The sequence below is a fragment of the Myxine glutinosa genome, chromosome 13 (genome assembly GCF_964187855.1).
Source record: "Myxine glutinosa chromosome 13, kmMyxGlut1.1, whole genome shotgun sequence".
Classification (NCBI taxonomy): domain Eukaryota; kingdom Metazoa; phylum Chordata; class Myxini; order Myxiniformes; family Myxinidae; genus Myxine; species Myxine glutinosa.
The window spans coordinates 4,160,134-4,182,176 of NC_136273.1; the positions used below are offsets into that span (position 1 = coordinate 4,160,134).

Sequence of the window (22,043 nt, forward strand, 5' to 3'; positions counted from 1 at the left end):
AGTGACTTCAATGAAGACACACCTGATGGGAAGCGGACACTCCATGCTACAGCCTGGGCACTCTACCAACGACGGGAACATGCACCCTCCACAGATGAACATAGAACACTGACACTACATGACCGAAAGGCCAGACACCGCTCACTAAAGGTTCTGACTGCTCCAGACTTTGTTCCTTGCCAAGCACCAAACAAACAATCTGCCACAGGTACCACGTATAGCTTCAAGACACGGTCAAACCCAGATGTCACCAAGCCGTACTCTGCGACGGACACAGTGTGGCTACTTTCAAGCACAAACTGGCAGACAAGGTTGTAGAGCTGAAAGACGACAGGTCACTGTTTGCGCGCATGCTGATCGTGGCCCGCTCACGACCAGAGATCAACTTGAAGGATGCCATAGGTCAATATGAATTCACCGCGCTTCCACGAACCCTCTTTGCAATGGCTGGGACACTACTACCATGCACAGACAAAAGCAAGCTCATGGGCATCCTAGAAGATCTACCCAAGAAGTCAACTGGCACTGGTCAGCAGCCAGACGACGACAATCCTGAACATACTCCACCCCCTCCCAAGAAGGTGACTGTCATAGACGGCATGGCATTAGTGCAAGCAATGGGTAAGCCACAATGGGTCAAAACATGTGCCCAGTGGGCTGGCCATTTCAATGCAACACTGGACTGCAAGACCAACGGGTATGATGAAGTCCACCTCGTGTTTGACCGATATGATCTGCCAAATTCACTGAAAGAGGCCACACGGGAGAGGCGCCAAGGTGGCAAGCCGCCCACTGCTTACCACGTTCAAGACAGCACCCCGATTGGGAAACTGACAGCAAAACAGTTCCTGTCGCACACCAACACCAAAGATGAGCTAACTGTCTATCTGGCAAAGAAAGCTCTGTGTCACTTTGAGGGGACTACCAAGGTCTTCATCGTCACTTCAAGGCAGGATGTCTTCTCCAACTGCATGGATGTACAGCATCTCCGTAGCTCCCAGGAGGAGGCTGATACGAGGATCTTTCTTCACAGTCTAGATGCCGTCCGAAGAGGTGCAACACAGCTGTACATTCAGTCACCTGATACTGATGTATTCATCCTAGCACTCCACCGGTACCATGAACTATGCAAAGACACATACTTCATCACGGGTGTGGGGAACAAGAAGAGGCAAATCTCACTGGAACCAATAGTACATGAACTTGGTGTCAGGAAGGCTGCAGCCCTACCAGGATTCCATGCATTCACGGGAGCAGACCAGACTGGTCGGTTTGCCGGCAAGGGAAAGCTCACATGTTGGCAAGCCCTCAATAGGTGCTCTGTTGAGGTGGTATCTGCGTTTCATGACCTTGGGGCCTCTGAGGAGCTGAGAGCTGACACAGAAAGTGACATTGAGGCATTTGTATGCCAGCTGTATGAGCCTCGTACTACAGTTGTGGATGTGGGCAAGCTGAGGTGGAGACTGTTTACCAAGAAACAGCTAGAGGCACAGAAGCTGCCACCAACACGGGGAGCTTTACATGAAGCCATTGCTCGTGCACATTTCCAGGCCATGGTGTGGCATCAGGCTGATGTACCGGACCCCCAGCTTCCACAACCAACAGAACATGGATGGAGAGCAGAAGGAGATCAGCTGGTGCCCATCACAACCAAGGACCCTCCAGCCCCAGCTGCCATCACACATCTAATCAAATGTAACTGCAAGAAGACCCAATGCATGTCTCACTGCTCATGCAGGTCTCAGCATCTCAACTGTTCTGAGATGTGTATGTGTAGGGCAGATGAAGAGGTGTGTGGTAACACGGGTCAGGAGCGCCCCATGGGAATCGATAACACTGATGATGAGGAGGATGGAGATCCTTCAATGTAACAATGAACACTGCCAACTAAAAATATTGCACAAAGACATTATAAGTGTACATTTGAACACTAAAGTCCAGCCTTTATGTGATTTAGAAGTGAAAATGATGGAAAAAAAAAAATATATGTGTTGGCATAAGTGTGTGAAAATCCAAGATGGCTGCCATAAGAACCCTTTTGATCATATGTAGGTGTATAAATGTGTGTTTATTGGATTAAGTATCCGCAAATATGTACATTTGGACACCAAAATTAACACTCTAGGTCATTTAGAAGCCAAGATAATGACAATTTCGGTTTTCAACAAACGCCATTTTGATAATCCAAAATGGCCGCTATAAAGAACTTGAAAAAAATGGAGACATATTTTTTCTACAACTTCTATCATCCCTAAAGACAACCCAACCAGTGTCCACAAATTAACATTTGAATTCAACGGGAAAACATTGGCCCCCCCACTAACATGATAATCGATCAAATACACTCACAACGCATATTTATCCACATTTGCATGACGTCATACGAAACTGAACAAACGTGTAAATAACTATCGTTTTACTCGAGATTTGACTATTTTACCCTCGAGAAGCCATAAACGTAACAACGCAATCAAAAGTGATCAATTGTAATTTATCCAAATGGTGTTGAAGGCGGGAATATCAATTATCTATATAATAATAGCGTAAGGACTCGACTTTGTTATCCCTTTTACGCCGCACCCAGTGACCCGATGCCCACGGCACTAATGGATTTACGATCTACGAACCGCGCTCTTTGTTTATCACGTACAGCCATACTCGAAAAATCGGAATTAGCCAACGTTGGGGCCCAAAAGCATCCGATTAACTGCCGATACGACGCCATCTTACGACGCCATCGTATTGGCGTCTGCTGGGCGAAGGCGAAGCGAGCCGTCCGCTGATTGGACAGGCGAAGGCGAAAGCAAGCCGTCCACTGAGTGGACAATCCAGAGCATGCATTTGTGCCGGTGTCGGCGATCGTTGTTCATATACGCACTCTTCATTCTCATCTTTCTTCCTAACTATGTTTTGTTTTGCTATGCATTATTTTGTTTTGTTTTGCTAACATTTTTTGCTAACATTTGCTAACATTTTTTGCTAAAGCAATGTTTGCTATGCATTTTGTTTTGCTAACATTATAACATTTTGCTATGTTTTGCTATGCATTATGTTTTGCACTCTGTCAAAGCGTCTTTGGGCTTCCTGAAAAGCGCTATATAAAATAAATGCATTATTATTATTATTATTAACTCTTACTCGGACAAGCAAATCCCCCATGCCATCCATAATGGTACACTCTATCCATACACCACATCCTCCATTCCTTGGATGTTCCATGGGTTTCGGCTAGTATTTAAATAATTATTCAAGAATTGCTTGTTTAAGGTATCAAAAGGAACAGGTAATGTTGTGGATGTTTTTGTCATAAATATAATTACCAGAGTTTGAGCAAAGTTTAAAAAAGAAAAGAAGGAGAATAAACAGAACAGTTTCTGGGAGATCGGTATTTCATCCAAAACGCGTTTACGTCACCTCGGAGAACAACGAGCAGGTGAACAACGGACAGGTGGTTAGTACAAGTACAACTGACCGCTGGTGTTGCACGTTCGGGTGTGACCGTTGCACAAACAGGGCTGGCAACGTCCGAGGGGTCCAAAGGTTCCATTGGTGCAGGATTTGCACTTTGATTCCGAGAATCGAGCACTGCACTCGCACCTGCCATCACTGCCAACACAAAAGGTGTTGTTTGTGGGGTGACAATGTCTGGTTATAGAGTACACTGTGTAAAGACCAACAGCACCAAACTTCCATACTGTTGTCATGTCACGGTGTACTTTGTCCATCAGTACAAATGTATATTTGGAGGTTCAAACACACACAGGAAACAACTAATAAATACTCTTCTTTTAGTGTAAAGTACATTTGGATCATAAAACTATCTAGTTAACTTGTTGGGTAACTGTTCAGGTTCGTCAACTTGAAAGCATTGGTCGGTGGGTGTGTAAATATAGTCTGATATTGATGATTCATCAATTAATATAATGGACATACAGTACTTCGACACACACACACCTCGTTTTTCATTTCTGTTCCTCACATTTCTAACAAACACACACGCAATAGTGCAAGATCAACCCCCAAATAATCCAACTGATTGAGAAAGCAATGGAGATTTGGAATACCCCATTGATATTACAGCAAACAGAAGGAAAGATATGTCACGGGATCTTCCAGGGAGACAGTCTTTCACCCCACCTGATTTGCCTGGCCCTGGGCCCACTGAGCAACCTCATGAATGAGCAAGAACATGGATACACCCGGACATCAAATAAGAGAATGTCCAAAGAGACAAAAAGGTGACACATCTGCTGTTCATGGATGATATAAAACTCTTTGTACCGAACGACTAAAAATTGGTGGAACAAATTAAATTAGTGAAACAGGACTCCGACAACATTCAAATGGAATTTGGCCTGGATAAGTACGCCAAGTGCACAATCATACAAGGTAGACCAACAAAAACTGACAACATCAAGACAACAATACAGGAGCTAGACAATGAAGAACCAGGCAAATACCTCAGAGTAGAAGGGGGCCACCAAATATGTCACAAACAAATGCACAAAACAATTACCAAAGAATACCTGTGTATTGTTGTGGATATGAGGACTGTATATTTTTTTTAATTGTGTGCTGTACTATTGTGATTATTGTTTATTCTGTGCCTCCTGCCTCCGGAGCTGTGTAAAGACCAAAAGGGCGTCCCATAGTCCACAAGCATACACGTCAGCCAAGTAATAGAATATACCTGTTGATAGTTATCTCTTATTCTGTGTTTTAGGATAAGGCTGTGTCTCCCATTAATTGAAAGTACTCCATTGCACCAGTGAAAGAGATAGATTCCCTTCCATTCCCCCCTTTCCGTCAATTGCAATTTGAAGCGCCTTCCGCATTTTGGTCGGTTTTTTCCCTTCATCCGCCATTGACCACGAGGCAGGGTTGGGGGAAGGAAGGCGTTTCCCCACCTCGTCAGAGAGGGGAGGAGTGAACCAGCCCCACTCGACCAACCATGAGCCAGGGGTTCGGCTAGAGAGGGCGGAGGAAGAGCGATCGGGGAGGGTCGCAAAGGTTGAGGGGCGGGGGCCTATATAACCCAAGGCAAGGGCGTGTCCAGAGGGAGATGCGTTTTTACAGAGGAGAGCAGAAGACAGAAAGGCCTGGAGTTGGACTTTGAGTTGGTCTGAGTTGGTTGGGAGTCGGTCGTCAAGTGCAGAGTGGTGAAGAGTCAGTCAGGAGAGGTGGTGGTCAAGTGGTTGCGTTGGTTGCGGTGAGGAGTCGGTGGTAAAGAGTGAGGGACCAAGAAAGAGAGAGAAAGAGTCCTGAAGCAAGAGAGGAAGTTGTTGGACTGGGTGGGACTAAGGAAGGAGAGAGAACCCGTCACACCAATCCCCCAAGCTCCGCGTTGGCTCCACCAAGCGTTCAGCTCCACCAAGCTCCGCGTTGGCTCCACCAAGCGTTCAGCTCCACCAAGCTCCGCGTTGGCTCCACCAAGCATTCAGCTCCACCAAGCTCCGCGTTGGCTCCACCAAGCGTTCAGCTCCACCAAGCTCCGCGTTGGCTCCACCAAGCGTTCACCTCCAGCCATCCACCTCCTGCAATTCCCCGTGTGAGTCGTCTTTTGTTTGTTCTGTCCTGGGTTAATTAAGTCTGTATAAGCTAGTATTTTCCCTGTGTCACCTGCGTCTTATGTGCTTGTAAATAAACGTGACTGCTTTCTTTTTGCTTGTGTGTAAATAGTCAATAAATTCAGTCGTATTTCCAAACCTTTCTTTGCCTTCGTTTTCCTCTTTGCATTGCGTCGTTTTCGTCTTTTCCCTCATTGAGCAGCTGGGGTGCGATACGGCCAAAGTCTGGGTGAATCGGGTGAGTTTTGTTAGGTCGCGGTCTTACACCACCGCTCGGTCTATAACATCTAACCGCGATCTATAACAATTGGTGTCTGGGAGTGGGATTCGAGGCCCGACCAAATTTTTTAAAAAAACAAACGAATAGAGAAAAAAAAAAAAATTTGGTCAAAATTACGAGCTGCCGAAATTTGTTTTGTGTTAAGCAAAACCTGAATTTTGAAATCGCGCCATGGCTGGTCAAGGCGACGGGATGCCGGTGGGAGAGATAGACGGGGTAGAATCGACCCAGGGCCTCGGGGAAATGTATGTGGATGAAAGAGAGGAGGACAACATTGGCAATGTGGTTGAGGGGGTATCAGGTGCACAAAATGGCGCTCTCGCGCACGAGGTATCAGGCGCGCAAAAAGGCGCCTCGTACGAGCGCGCGGCAGCCGAGCCCGCGGTGCCAACGGCCTGGGATCCATTTCTTGCAAATTTGTTGAAATTTTTGACCCAGTGGGATGAAGAAAACAAAATGTATGCCCAGGGGCTCATATCCAACAGGGAAATTAACAACATGGGTGTTCAAATGACTAAGGAACTAAAAGAAACAACGAACGGAATGAGGGCCGATAGGGAGGCAAGGGAGCAGAGGGACAGAGACCGCAAGTTGGGCGAAAGGGTCCCAGGGGTGCACGAGGAGGTAACGCGAGTCGAGAAGCGCCGGTTGAGCGAAGCGGAGGAAAGCACGGGTACAATGACGGGGGTAGAAATCGCGACACGGTGTTGGGAAAAGCCGGCGACCGATGAGGTAGAGGAGGGTGTTTTATTAAAGCCAACGGTCGTCGAGGTGAATAAAGAAAAAGCAGTAGCGGGAATTAAAATTGAAGAGATGACGGAGGTAACCCGGGAATTGCAGGGAGAAATGGATTATGTACAAAGTCCCTGCTCACATCACGATGCTGTGCTTAACCCGAATGGAAGTTTGCAGGTTCGCGTGGAGAAAAGGATCCCCCAGGTGAGTCGTGCTGTATATTGTGCGGGTAGATTTTGCAGGAGGATGTTTAGCGACAAAAGAATTTTCGCGCGCTTGGGATCGAGGAAGCACCCGGGCGTTGGTGAAGGGTCCCGTGTGAGTGGAAATGGCACGCGTGTGAGGAAAAAGTGTGCGTCGGCGAGTGGGTGTGTTATAAAGTGTGGGAGTGAAACCGAGTGCGAGCGAGAATGCACGTCGGGGTGTACGGAGTGTGACACGAATAGTGAGTTGGTGGTGGCGCAGGTGCGAGAGGGCACATCGGAGCGCGAGTGTGAAACCGAGTGCGAGCGAGAATGCACGTCGGGGTGTACGGAGTGTGACACGGAGAGTAAGGTGGTGGTGGAACGTGTGCGAGGAAGCACACCTGAGTTGGTCATGGCGCGGGTGTGGGAGAGCCCATGTGAGCGCGTTAGTGGGTGGATGCAAGAGTGCACGCCCATGGGGAGTGTTACGGAGGACGTAACGGAGGAGAGGTGTGGTGTGTAACAGAGAGAGCGTTGGTGGAATGTACGGACGGCGTTGGAACGCCAGGTTTTGTGAGGGTGAAAGAGGTAGCGTATGCTTGTAAGCATGCAAGTAAAGCGTCGACGGTAACCAGGGTAGTGGTTAGGGCGACGGATAGCCGATGCGAGCACTCGGGGCGTGGGGTGCTTTGTTGGGTGCGAGGCCCGGCGCGGATCGATGCTGCGTCGCTTCTCTTCGAAGCGTCGTTGCCGATTCGGGCTTGGCCCCGCCCCGCACGGTCGAGTCCGGGCTTTGTCGGGCGAGGCGACCGGTCCGGTTCGAGGGCGAGTGGGAGGAAGCGGAACGGTGCCCCCTCGTGGGGACGGGGCTCCGACCGGGGGAGATTGAGCCATCGGGCCCGGGACCGCAAGGTGCCGCGCCGAGATGGTGCGTGGAATCTCGGTCCAACCAAACCACCTCCCTTGAACCGAAAGCCGGACGGATTCAACCTGCAGGCAACCAAACCACCCGAATTCATTGCTCGGCTTTACGAAGCCGAGTTTAATGATGTCATGACGCACCGAGGCTAGGATATAGCGGACTGTGATGATGGTGATAGTGATAGTGATTTAAAACGAAATTTAGAAAAGTGGGTAGAATTGGCAGTAAATGGAAAATTTTTGAATTGTTGGATTTGGACGAGCGAAATTGGTAGTGAGAGACCCCCGATGTGGTGGGATGGCAAATCCACCATCCCTCACAGGTGGGGGCAAAGGAGCAATAGTTTATGGGGTGGCTATGACAACCGAGCCAGGGAGGGCTTGGATAATTGTAGGGATCTAGCGAAGATGACATTAGGTAACGTTAAGTTTAGTTAGTGACTGATACCTGTAGTGGGGACGCAGGTAGATTAGTGTGGATGATAATGACGAGGGAGCGCAATAGTTTAAAGGGACGACTGGGAAGCGCAAGTTTCAGAGGGGAGTAGTTAGCTGAGATGATGCCGTGTGTGTGAGGATTGAACAGGTGTGATTGAACAGGTGTGATTGCACAGGTGTGCAACTGAACAGGTGTGTGGAGCAGTGTATGAGGGAGTAGTGGTGATTGTGTGTTGTGTTGACCAAATGGTCCAGGAAGAAAGGAGGGTGCAGGTGGCATCAGGTGTGAGGGCACAGGTGTGCAACAACAGGTGTATGTGGCTATGTGGAATAAATGGTAGTGTGGAATATCTGGAGTATTGGAATGGATGGTCGTGGAGTGAGAATGGTGGAAATTGTGGAGTGGTGTGCATGGTGCGAAGGTGTGGATGGGGGAAGAGTGGACCCCTTTCACGAGTACCCGGGGCGGGTAGTGTAAGTGTTAGGTAGAGGGAATAGGTAAATTGTGGTTGGATATTGGTATTTGTGGTGCGGTTGCAGAATGGTGTTGTGGATGGGTGCATTAGTGTTGTGGAAATGGCTGGGCGTGTAGCCTGTTAGTGTGTGTAGTTGGTTTGGGCACTCCACCACTGTGAGGATGTCGGCCAGGTGAGGCCGCAGGTGGGCTCTGGGAGCCGTTAGTGTCAGTGGGTGCCTGAGGATCCCGGGTATGGATCGGGTAGCCCAGTGCCAGAGAGGGCACCGAGTGGGGAGAGCGCCAGAGGGCCTTCCCCAGGTAGTTAGGTTAGGGTAAGGAGCAGGTAAGCTCGGAGGCAACTGCAGTGGTGGAGGTGTGCAGGTGGGTAGACCCGCTGGGAGAGGTACACGCCACAGCCCGGAAATTGTGCGAGGGCACCGGGAGATGAATCGGGGGAGTGAGACCCCAAATTGAAAAGCACCACAGTTTGGCCAATGGGAATTGGTTTTTAGAACCCATAGTGTAAGCGGGCCAATGGTTTGGCCGGAGAAAGACCCCGGGTAGTGTAAAGTGTGTTAAAGTCATTTAGAAAATAGTTAGGATGAAGGATCTCCTCGCACCATCTGCATCCACTCACCTGAGGTGACAGGTACTCCGCACCATGCCATGTCTTATTATTTTTACTATGCAAATGTTTGGATTGTGAGACGCATCATGACGTGGGTGTGACATTGTGCGTAATTCCATCTCTCCCTCCTTATGAGGATTGATGATGAATTGGTGATGGCAAATTTTGAAGTAGAGGGATTGTGGAGACGAATTTGGTATAGGGGAAATATGGGGAAGACGTGACAGTAGTGACGAATTGGTAATGTGTAGGTTTTGTACATATGGGGTAAGGGCAAGGGTGGGCTAGGTAACAGGGGGGTGACGTACGGTAGGGACGAGCTTTCTCACTTCGCCCTCCGTACGCATTTCGCCTTGCATTGCCTTTTTGACGTGTACCCTTGTGACCTTACCCCTCGCTCAATTGTCTTTCTTTTGTCTCCCACATGACCTGTGCGCCGTTGGGCGCCGAGGGGAGCGTGCGTGGGTCAGCCATTGTGCGCCCGAAATTCCCAGAACCAGCTGTCTGCATCGATGCACCACATTATGGACCACATGCCTGTGGCCGAGCACCACTTATGGACCCCATGGGTTGGGGCATGGCCCCTCTGCTGGAACCGGCCATGAGGGCCCGAAATCTTGCTGGCGGACCTTGGCCACAGGGCACCGATGCCCCCCAGGTGAACCACACTAGTCGGCCCTGTGGGCCATAAATAAAATAAATAAGAAGGACACATTGGGCACACTTTATTGCAAATAGGCCGCCAGTAAGCAAAGCAAAAGAGAATGACAACATCTGGAAGACAAATAATAATAACCAGCAGAGGGAGCCGAAGAGCAAGAGATCACCTGCAGGGTTAGGGGTTGTTGGTTTATTTTTATGGAACACTGATGAACTATGGTGACTGCACCGATTGGTGCTTGGGTGTGTATTGGTGCGTTATTGGGTGCGTTCATGGTGCGTCGATGCAGAGCAGACTGTCTCCCCGCAGAAAGAACAATTACAGGTCCTGGGTTAGTTTTGTAAATAAAAATAGCGTCAGTGTAAATAATGCTTCCCACCGTCAGTGTATAGTTTGAAGACCATTCCGCAATTCGGTTAACTGTGGGCGTAAGTCTGTTAGGCAGGGTGCAATGGAGCAGCGGGACACATTTATTTATGTTTTAAAACTGTCGCACTCAGGGTCAGGTTAAAAATAGAGGGAACTACACCTACGTGTCACACTAAATAAAAGTTGTAGGCCCGGGACGTGCCTAAGAGGAGGAGGGTGCAGTGTTGTGGATATGAGGACTGTATATTTTTTTTAATTGTGTGCTGTACTATTGTGATTATTGTTTATTCTGTGCCTCCTGCCTCCGGAGCTGTGTAAAGACCAAAAGGGCGTCCCATAGTCCACAAGCATACACGTCAGCCAAGTAATAGAATATACCTGTTGATAGTTATCTCTTATTCTGTGTTTTAGGATAAGGCTGTGTCTCCCATTAATTGAAAGTACTCCATTGCACCAGTGAAAGAGATAGATTCCCTTCCATTCCCCCCTTTCCGTCAATTGCAATTTGAAGCGCCTTCCGCATTTTGGTCGGTTTTTTCCCTTCATCCGCCATTGACCACGAGGCAGGGTTGGGGGAAGGAAGGCGTTTCCCCACCTCGTCAGAGAGGGGAGGAGTGAACCAGCCCCACTCGACCAACCATGAGCCAGGGGTTCGGCTAGAGAGGGCGGAGGAAGAGCGATCGGGGAGGGTCGCAAAGGTTGAGGGGCGGGGGCCTATATAACCCAAGGCAAGGGCGTGTCCAGAGGGAGATGCGTTTTTACAGAGGAGAGCAGAAGACAGAAAGGCCTGGAGTTGGACTTTGAGTTGGTCTGAGTTGGTTGGGAGTCGGTCGTCAAGTGCAGAGTGGTGAAGAGTCAGTCAGGAGAGGTGGTGGTCAAGTGGTTGCGTTGGTTGCGGTGAGGAGTCGGTGGTAAAGAGTGAGGGACCAAGAAAGAGAGAGAAAGAGTCCTGAAGCAAGAGAGGAAGTTGTTGGACTGGGTGGGACTAAGGAAGGAGAGAGAACCCGTCACACCAATCCCCCAAGCTCCGCGTTGGCTCCACCAAGCGTTCAGCTCCACCAAGCTCCGCGTTGGCTCCACCAAGCGTTCAGCTCCACCAAGCTCCGCGTTGGCTCCACCAAGCATTCAGCTCCACCAAGCTCCGCGTTGGCTCCACCAAGCATTCAGCTCCACCAAGCTCCGCGTTGGCTCCACCAAGCGTTCACCTCCAGCCATCCACCTCCTGCAATTCCCCGTGTGAGTCGTCTTTTGTTTGTTCTGTCCTGGGTTAATTAAGTCTGTATAAGCTAGTATTTTCCCTGTGTCACCTGCGTCTTATGTGCTTGTAAATAAACGTGACTGCTTTCTTTTTGCTTGTGTGTAAATAGTCAATAAATTCAGTCGTATTTCCAAACCTTTCTTTGCCTTCGTTTTCCTCCTTGCATTGCGTCGTTTTCGTCTTTTCCCTCATTGAGCAGCTGGGGTGCGATACGGCCAAAGTCTGGGTGAATCGGGTGAGTTTTGTTAGGTCGCGGTCTTACACCACCGCTCGGTCTATAACATCTAACCGCGATCTATAAATCATACAAGGTAGACCAACAAAAACTGACAACATCAAGACAACAATACAGGAGCTAGACAATGAAGAACCAGGCAAATACCTCAGAGTAGAAGGGGGCCACCAAATATGTCACAAACAAATGCACAAAACAATTACCAAAGAATACCTGTGTATAATGAGGCTGATCCTGAAAACATACCTTTCTCCAAGGAACAAAATCAAAGCCATAAACCAGCTCGCAGTACCGGTAATCCAGTACACCTGCTGAATCGTAAACTGGCCCTGATCAGAAATCAATAAACTGGATATCAAAAAAGGAATCTCCTCACTATCCGCAAAATGGTAAAAAAAAAATCCGAGGGAAAAAACTCATGTCAGAGCAGCTGCACACCCAAAGCCACAACAATGTATGTGGAGTAATCCACTGGCACATTACCAGAAATTTCAATTTCCCAGTTAAAGAAAGCTCGTGGAAACATGAGCCAAAAGCAATCGCTGAAAACAAGGACATGATGCTCACGTATGACCTCATGATCCTATCAAGCGTGAACATGAAAAACAAAGCATTGCGACCGGATATAGTACTGAGGTACAAAAAAGAAAAGAAGGCATTGCTAATTGAGGTGTCAGTCCCCGGCTATTTTGGCTTAAATAACGCAGAAACCAAGAAAATGACCAAATACCAAGCCCTCAAAAATGAAGTGAACAAATCCTGGAAGATGAAGAGTGCCGACATTATACCAGTGATTTATTGGAGCAACGGGAATGATGAAGAAATCTATCTATAATTCCAGTAATCTCTGTGTGTTTGTTTGTACGTTTGTACGTTTGTACGTTTGTCTGTGACCGCTGTTTCTCGACAACTACCGGTCCGATATACTTGAAACTTGCCAGGTATATTGCTGGGGACCCGAGGATGTGCCTTTTCAAGGTTTGAAATTAATCGGACAAGTACTTACCGAGCTATGGCGATTTAGCCGTTCGCCGTTCGCTTTGGCGTTGCGAATGGACCAAACCATTCATGTAAATAGAGGGGGGGGGGGGGGGGTTCTGTGGTCGTTCGCTTTGGCTTTGCGAATGGACCAAACCATTCATGTAAATAGAGGGGGGGGTTCTGTGGTCGTTCGCTTTGGCTTTGCGAATGGACCAAACCATTCATGTAAATAGAGGGGGGGGGGGGGGTTCTGTGGTCATTGCGAATGGACCAAACCATTCACATCGAATCATCGAATCACATCGAATGGACCAAACCGTTCGCTTTGGACCAAACCATTGCATGTAAATAGAGGGGGGGGGTTCTGTGGTCGTTGCGAATGGACCAAACCATTCGTGTAAATAGAGGGGGGGGGGGTTCTGTGGTCGTTACTGCCACGTGGTTTCAAAGTTTTTTTTTGTTGTTGTTGTTTGCACGCATGTTTTTTTGCACCCACGTACGGGCACGCCCTAGGATGTTTACACACACACACCCCTACACAAATTTTTTTTTTTTTTTTTTTTTGGCAAGGAACGGGCACCCACGTACGGGCACGTCCTAGCTTATATATAGTACGGGCATGCCCTAGTTAACTGCAATTGGAGGCTGTCCAAGGCTTGGTGACGATCCTCAAAAGATCTCTTAGAACAAAACTTTGAGAATAAGAAAACTTCACAAACTGGTCCATGAATCATGATCCCTTGCTGAAGCAGAGGTGGATACTTCGAGACCTGGGAGGACTCTGTTCCACCTTCTGAAACCCGCATGTGGAGATACCCACCAACGACACACACCCCGTAACACACACACACACACACTGTAACACACAAATGTACGCACACGCACACACACACACACACACCGTAACACAAATGTGCGTGCACACACACACACACACCATAACACACACACACACACTGTAACACACACACCCACACACCGTAACACACACACACACACACCGTGACACACAAATGTGCGCACACACACACTGTAACACACACACACACTGTAACACACAAATGCACACACGCACACACACACACACCATAACACACACACACACACACCGTAACGCACAAATGTGCACACACACACACACACACACACACACACACACATCGTAACACACAAATGTGCAAACACACACACACCGTAACACACAAATGTGCGCACACACACACCGTAACACACACACACACCATAACACAAATGCGCATGCACACACACACCATAACACACAAATGTGCGCACACACACACCGTAACACACAAATGCACACACGCACACACACACACACCGTAACACACAAATGTGCGCACACACACACCGTAACACACACATGCACACACACACACCACAACACACACACACACACACACCGTAACACACAAATGTGCACACACACACCGTAACACACAAACGTGCGCACACACACACACCGTAACACACAAATGTGCGCACACACACACCATAACACAAATGCGCGCATACACACACACACCGTAACACACAAATGCACACACACACACACACACACACACACACACACACACACACACACACACACACACACACACACACAAACACTAGCCCTCAACTAAAAACGTACCTGTCACATTGTGCTCCCACTGCCTCCGAGGGATCACAGTTACAATGCGAGCACCATTTTGTGGCCCAGAACATCCCAGGTGGACAGGCCCGATCCTTGGGCAGCGTCGTCACCGTAACTAGGGGAAAACAAGATGCCGTGCTGGATGAGCAACATGGAATGATTGCCTCAATCCGTTTACTGTCCTTAGATCTCAGAGTTTCCTTGATTATATCAGACCTTCAAATAAATAAGTTTCTAAATTGTGTATTATAGGTTTCCGTTCTCTTTCATAAGCCAGATATGGAACCTTCACACATTCAATTTGATTGGTCAATTATGAAAACAGGGAAGACAAATGATTGGGTGAATTTGTGAAAATGGTAATTATGGATCATATGTAATCATCATCGATCATATGTAATTATCATGAGTCATATGTAATTGTCATGAATCATATGCAATTATCATGAATCGTATGTAATTATGAATCATATGTCATTATTATGGATCATATGTCATTATGTATCGTATGCAATCATCATGGGTCATATGTAATTTTCATGAATCATATGTAATTATCAATCATAGGTAATTATGGATCATATGTAATTATTATGAATCATATGTAATTATCATGGATCATATGTAATTATGGATCATATGTAATTATCATAGATCATATGTAATTATGGATCATATGTAATTACCATCGATCATATGTAATTGTCATGAATCATATGTAATTGTCATGAATCATATGTAATTATCATGGAACTTATGTAATTATCATGGATCATATGTAATTATGGATCATATGTAATTATAAGCGATCATGTGTAATTATCATGGATCAAATGTAATTATCATGGATCATATGTAATTATCATGGATCATATGTAATTATCATGAATCATGTGTAATTATGGATCATATGTAATTATGGATCATATGTAATTATCATCGATCATATGTAATTATCATGAATCATGTAATTATCATGAATCATATGTAATTATCATGGATGATATGTAATTATCATCGATCATATGTAATTATCATGGATCATATGTAATTATCATGAATCATACATAATTATCATGGATCATATGCAATTATCATCGATCATATGTAATTATCACGAATCATATGTAATTATGGATCATATGTAATTATCATCGATCACATGTGATTATCATGAATCATATGTAATTATGAATCATATGTAATTATCATGGATCATATGTAATTATGGATCACATGTAATTATCATGGATCACATGTAATTATCATTGACCATATGTAATTATCATCGATCATATGTAATTATGGATCATATGTAATTATCATGGATCATATGTAATTATCATGGATCATATGTAATTATCATGGATCATATGTAATTATCATGGATCATATGTAATTATGGATCATATGTAATTATCATGGATCATATGTAATTATAGATCATATGTAATTATCATGATCATATGTAATTATGGATCATATGTAATTATCATGAATCATATGTAATTATCATGAATCATATGTAATTATCATAGATCATATGTAATTATCATGGATCATATGTCCATTTGTTTCATGATGGAGAACAAAATGTGTATGAACGTTATTTTGGAAACGAGTCGTGTCGTTTAAAATTGTTAATAAAAAAATTTAAAAATAAAAACTTTTGTGAACCTGAGAGTGAAGGCACGTGTCACCCTCTTCACCCCCAATCATTTATCCAGGAGGTAAGGTGTGTGAACAGTCCATTTAATCCTGATAAGTCAGGTATCGACCATCATTTCTGGCTAACAGGATGGATGACCAAGCCTGGATAAGGGGGCATAACGGGTAACATGGCAGGGTTAACATCTTCGGGTCCTGGTTCGAAGTCACGCCGTTAATTTAACTAGATGGGTTGACCCAGCCTGCCATACTTCCGAGATCGGCAAAATGATAACGAGCTGACTGGTAACGGGGGCACTGCATCAGTGGCACAGCCGAGCCACCTGAAAATGATGCAACCAGCAGCCACCCGCTGGACACGAAACAATAACACGATGGCCTACAGGTATGCACACTCACCTAAGCTTTCTAGCCTGGGTTTGAACCCTGTCCCATTTATGTAACCTGCCATGCAGCCGATGCAGGTGTTTCACAGGCAAGGTAATTCATCAAGGTGTGTGCCGTCCCTCCGATGGACGTTAAGCCGGGCATCTCGCCTGCCAGCATTAGTGACGTCAAAGATCCCACTTTGTCCTTCGTGAAGAGTAGGCGAGTTATTACCGGCACCCTGAACTGATTGCAATACCTACCCTAAACCTTAGTCCAATGTCTGGCCTGGCTAGCCGGTTCGTGAAAGACTTGGGCCAAGCTTCCCCTGGCCAACCCCAGAGAAACGTGGGGATATTTGTGGTCATTAAAGAAGAAGAAGATAAAATTCAAAACCGAATTTGGACGTGGCCATTCCAACTTTACACACGCATAGCACAACTACCAACTTTGTACAACATTCCCACTTTCCCATATACACTCAGAGCACAACTACCAACTTTGTACAACATTCCCACTTTCCCATATACACTCAGAGCACAACTACCAACTTTGTACAACATTCCCACTTTCCCATATACACTCAGAGCACAACTACCAACTTTGTGTAGAACATTCCCATGTACACTCACAGCACAACTACCAACTTTGTACAACATTCCCACTTTCCCATATACACTCAGAGCACAACTACCAACTTTGTACAACATTCCCACTTTCCCATATACACTCAGAGCACAACTACCAACTTTGTACAACATTCCCACTTTCCCATATACACTCAGAGCACAACTACCAACTTTGTACAACATTCCCACTTTCCCATATACACTCAGAGCACAACTACCAACTTTGTACAACATTCCCACTTTCCCATATACACTCAGAGCACAACTACCAACTTTGTACAACATTCCCACTTTCCCATATACACTCAGAGCACAACTACCAACTTTGTGTAGAACATTCCCATATACACTCACAGCACAACTACCACTTTGTACAACATTCCCATGTACACTCACAGCACAACTACCCACTGTGTACAACATTCCCATGTACACTCACAGCACAACTACCCACTGTGTACAACATTCCCATGTACACTCACAGCACAACTACCAACTTTGTACAACATTCCCACTTTCCCATATACACTCAGAGCACAACTACCAACTTTGTGTAGAACATTCCCATGTACACTCAGAGCACAACTACCAACTTTGTGTAGAACATTCCCATATACACTCACAGCACAACTACCACTGTGTACAACATTCCCATGTACACTCAGAGCACAACTACTACTTTGTACAACATTACCATGTACACTCAGAGCACAACTACCCACTGTGTACAACATTCCCATGTACACTCACAGCACAACTACCCACTGTGTACAACATTCCCATGTACACTCAGAGCACAACTACCCACTGTGTACAACATTCCCATGTACACTCACAGCACAACTACCCACTGTGTACAACATTCCCATGTACACTCAGAGCACAACTACTACTTTGTACAACATTACCATGTACACTCAGAGCACAACTACCCACTTTGAACACATTTTGTCAGCGCTTTTGGAATCTTTTATGATGGAGCAAAGTGTGTGTGTGTGTGTGTGTGTGTGTGTGTGTGTGTGTGTGTGTGTGTGTGTGTGTGTGTGTGTGTGTGTGTGTGTGTGTGTGTGTGTGTGTGTGTGTGTGCGCGCATTTGTGACCAAAACGTCTTTTTCTTCAAATACTGTATGTATAAAACCGAAAAATACAGTCCGTTCGGCCGTTCGGCCATGTGACTACATATCTATTAATTACGTACTTTGTGCATCGGTTGCAACCTGTCTATTAATTACATGCGTCTATTAATTACGTACTGTTGGAATACGGTGTACCTTTCGATACTTTCGACTGCTGAGACCCATTATACCTTTGAGGACACATTAAGTCCCCCAAGATACACCCCATTGACCCTTAAAGACCCAGAAGACACAAAAGACCCAAAATACCTCAACGATCCAAAAGACCCTGAAGACATTGAAGACCAAAAAGATCCTAAAGACCCTGAACATCCAAACAACCTCAAAACACCGAACACCCAAAGACCCTGAATACCCAAAAAACCCAAAAGATCCCAAAGACCTAAAAGATCCCGAACACCCAAACAACCTCAAAACACCGAACACCCAAAAGACACAGATGACCCAAAAGACACAGATGACCCAAAAGACACAGATGACCCAAAAGACCCTGTACACCCAAAAGACCCAAAAGACTCTGCCGACCCAAAATATCCCAAAGCCTCAGAAAACCCTAAAGACCCCAAAAACCCAAAATATCCCAAAGACCCAGAGGACTCAAAAGACCCTTAAGAGCCCAAAGACCTGTAAGACTTTAGATCCATTAGACCAGCTTGGACCCTTCACTATTTAGACCTTTTGATCGCTTGGACCTTTATAAATCACAAATGAATTATAATCTACTGTATAACCCTATATGTGAACATCTGTTTGTTCGGTTGTGCCTCATGTACAGCCTAAGGAAATGACTTAGAGAGGGAAGTGGGGGTTCATGGGGGGTAGCTTTTCACGACAAAAAACATGGGTGCATCAAATGTGCTCGGGGTGTGGCAGCAGGGCATGCCAAATGGGGCGTGGCTTCCTCTGACTATAAAAAGCCCTCTAAACTAAATTGCGTGACTGACTATTTATTTATTTTCCGGGCAACGCCAGGTAACTCTGCTAGTCAATAATATCACTAATCACCACTATCACCACTGGCCTCCAAGCTCTATTTCTGCCATCTTAAACTTGAAAACTCTTTTGTGGTTTGTGTTGAAAAGGGTCGAATAGTTCTAAAGGTCTACAGGCTCTAACGTGTCTAAAGGGAATAATGGTCCAAAGGGCGTAAGTGGCCCAAGAGGTCGAAGGGGTCTAAATGGTCTATACGGGTATAAAGCGTATGTTGCATTTGTAGTTAGGGTCTAACAGGGTGTAAAAGGTCAAATATGTCTCAAGGGTATTAAAGGTCTAAAGGATCCAAGGGGTCTATAAAGGTATTGAAGGTCTAAGGGATATAAAGGGTAAAAAATGGTGAAATAGTCTTACGGGATTGAAAAGGTCAAGGGGTCTGTGAGGGTCGAAAGGGTAATATGTTCCAATAGTCGTTGGGGGGTCTAAGGGTCTGAAGGTCTAAAAGGTCTATGGAGTCTCAAGGTGTCCATGGGATTTGTTCAATCTTCACTGAAGATCTCCAAGACAGCTATTCACTACCAGGTCAGGTCATCCCAGATCCATACGAAAGATCTTGTCTACCTCCACAAGCCCACTCCTTCCTTTCCAGGTTGTCGTGCTTTTTCCCCACTCTCCCTCAACCTGCATTTTTTTCTCTTTTTTTGCTCCATGTCCGTGACATTCCCAGAATTACAAAGAATGCCCGGTCTGTGGCCGCATTTGAAGCAAGCTTTGTGAATTGTTCAGCAGCAGAGAGGTCAGGGATGATTGTGAGGCCTGGAAAGTCAAGAGACTGAATCTCTTTTCCAGTGGCTGCGCGTGAAAATGTATAAGTTGGCTCGTTTTGACAATCCTTCGGGAGTGATGCGATGAGACTGAGATTTGCAGGTTGGAAAGCCATGTTCCATTTATCCGACCAGCATTTATTCAATTCCATATCAGCAGAGAGTGACGGAGCTACTGTCTGGCGGTCAGTGGGATCAGGGTACTGTACGCCAAAATGTGGAGCCACCAGTGGGATCAGGGTATTGTACGTCAAAATGTGGAGCCATCAGTGGGATCAGGGTACTGTACGACAAAATGTGGAGCCATCAGTGGGATCAGGGTACTGTACGCCAAAATGCGGAGCCATCAGTGGGATCAGGGTACTGTACGACAAAATGTGGAGCCATCAGTGGGATCAGGGTACTGTACGCCAAAATGCGGCGCCATCAGTGGGATCAGGGTACTGTACGCCAAAATGCGGAGCCATCAGTGGGATCAGGGTACTGTACGCCAAAATGTGGAGCCGCCAGTGGGATCAGGGTACTGTACGACAAAATGTGGAGCCATCAGTGGGATAAGCGGTACTGTATGACAAAATGTGGAGCCATCAGTGGGATCAGGGTACTGTATGACAAAATGTGGAGCCATCAGTGGGATCAGGGTACTGTACGACAAAATGTGGAGCCATCAGTGGGATCAGGGTACTGTACAACAAAATGTGGAGCCATCAGTGGGATCAGGGTACTGTATGACAAAATGTGGAGCCATCAGTGGGATCAGGGTACTGTATGACAAAATGTGGAGCCATCAGTGGGATCAGGGTACTGTACGACAAAATGTGGAGCCATCAGTGGGATCAGGGTACTGTACGACAAAATGTGGAGCCATCAGTGGGATCAGGGTACTGTACGACAAAATGTGGAGCCATCAGTGGGATCAGGGTACTGTACGACAAAATATGGAGCCATCAGTGGGATCAGGGTACTGTACGACAAAATGTGGAGCCATCAGTGGGATCAGGGTACTGTACGACAAAATATGGAGCCATCAGTGGGATCAGGGTACTGTACGACAAAATGTGGAGCCATCAGTGGGATCAGGGTACTGTACACCAAAATGTGGAGCCATCAGTGGGATCAGGGTACTGTACGACAAAAGGTGGAGCCATCAGTGGGATCAGGGTACTGTACGACAAAAGGTGGAGCCATCTGCGAAAAGGAAGAGGTTTCTGAGAGCATCGGCGTGTTTGCTTATGCAGATGAGGAGCAACACTGGGCCTCATAAAGTGCCTTGGTGCACTCCAGCCCCTACTGGGAGGGAGTTCCATCTGGGAAGTAGTTCCTTTGATAGTAATGTGCTGACTGCGTGAGTGGAGGAACTCCAAAAAAAAGATCTGAAGGTGACCTTGTTTGCCATACGCAGCAAGCCTGACTCGCGGAGCAGGATTCCAGACTGCGTCCAATGGCCACAAGTACCGTACATCCAGCGAGATGGTCCTGAACACCGGAGAGAATCCCCCAAAACACACAAATCCGGCAGCCTACCCCAAGAGCTTGCCACAGAACCTATGTTCTGCTAAATGCTCCAAAGGGACAGGTGGTGGTAGCGCCCCAGGTGGCTGCGGACATCCCGTCACCTATGACCACTCATAAGGATAAAAAAGTTAATAAAGAAAAAACAACATTCACATTCAGCAACCTCACATGCATTTCGATGTTAATCCTGTTCATCGGCATCTACCAACGGGTTCATTAAATCCTCGAGTCAAAGTCTCGAGTTCGTGTCCAGAAAAGCACAGACTATCGGAGTGATCCATGCGGAGGACTGGAGAGTTAGTGTCCAGAAAAGCACAGACGGAGGACTGGAGAGTTAGTGTCCAGAAAAGCACAGACTATCGGAGTGATCCATGCGGAGGACTGGAGAGTTAGTGTCCAGAAAAGCACAGACGGAGGACTGGAGAGTTAGTGTCCAGAAAAGCACAGACTATCGGAGTGATCCATGCGGAGGACTGCAGAGTTAGTGTCCAGAAAAGCACAGACTATCGGAGTGATCTGTGCGGAGGACTGCAGAGTTGTGTCCAGAAAAGCACAGACTATCGGAGTGATCCGTGCGGAGGACTGCAGAGTTAGTGTCCAGAA

At 46.5% G+C, this 22,043-nt stretch overlaps 1 protein-coding gene across 1 annotated transcript in view; it reads right to left on the minus strand.

Moving 5' to 3' along the window:
- The window catches only part of LOC137438517 (uncharacterized), a 170,326-nt gene that overhangs the window by 42,292 nt on the left and 105,991 nt on the right, over nt 1-22,043 (minus strand). Inside the window, exons 3-4 of the mRNA XM_078766957.1 lie at nt 14,367-14,484; nt 3,473-3,606 (exon numbers count right to left, since the gene is read on the minus strand). Coding sequence (XP_078623083.1) covers nt 3,473-3,606; nt 14,367-14,484 — 252 coding nt within the window. The remainder of the gene's footprint in view (nt 1-3,472; nt 3,607-14,366; nt 14,485-22,043) is intronic.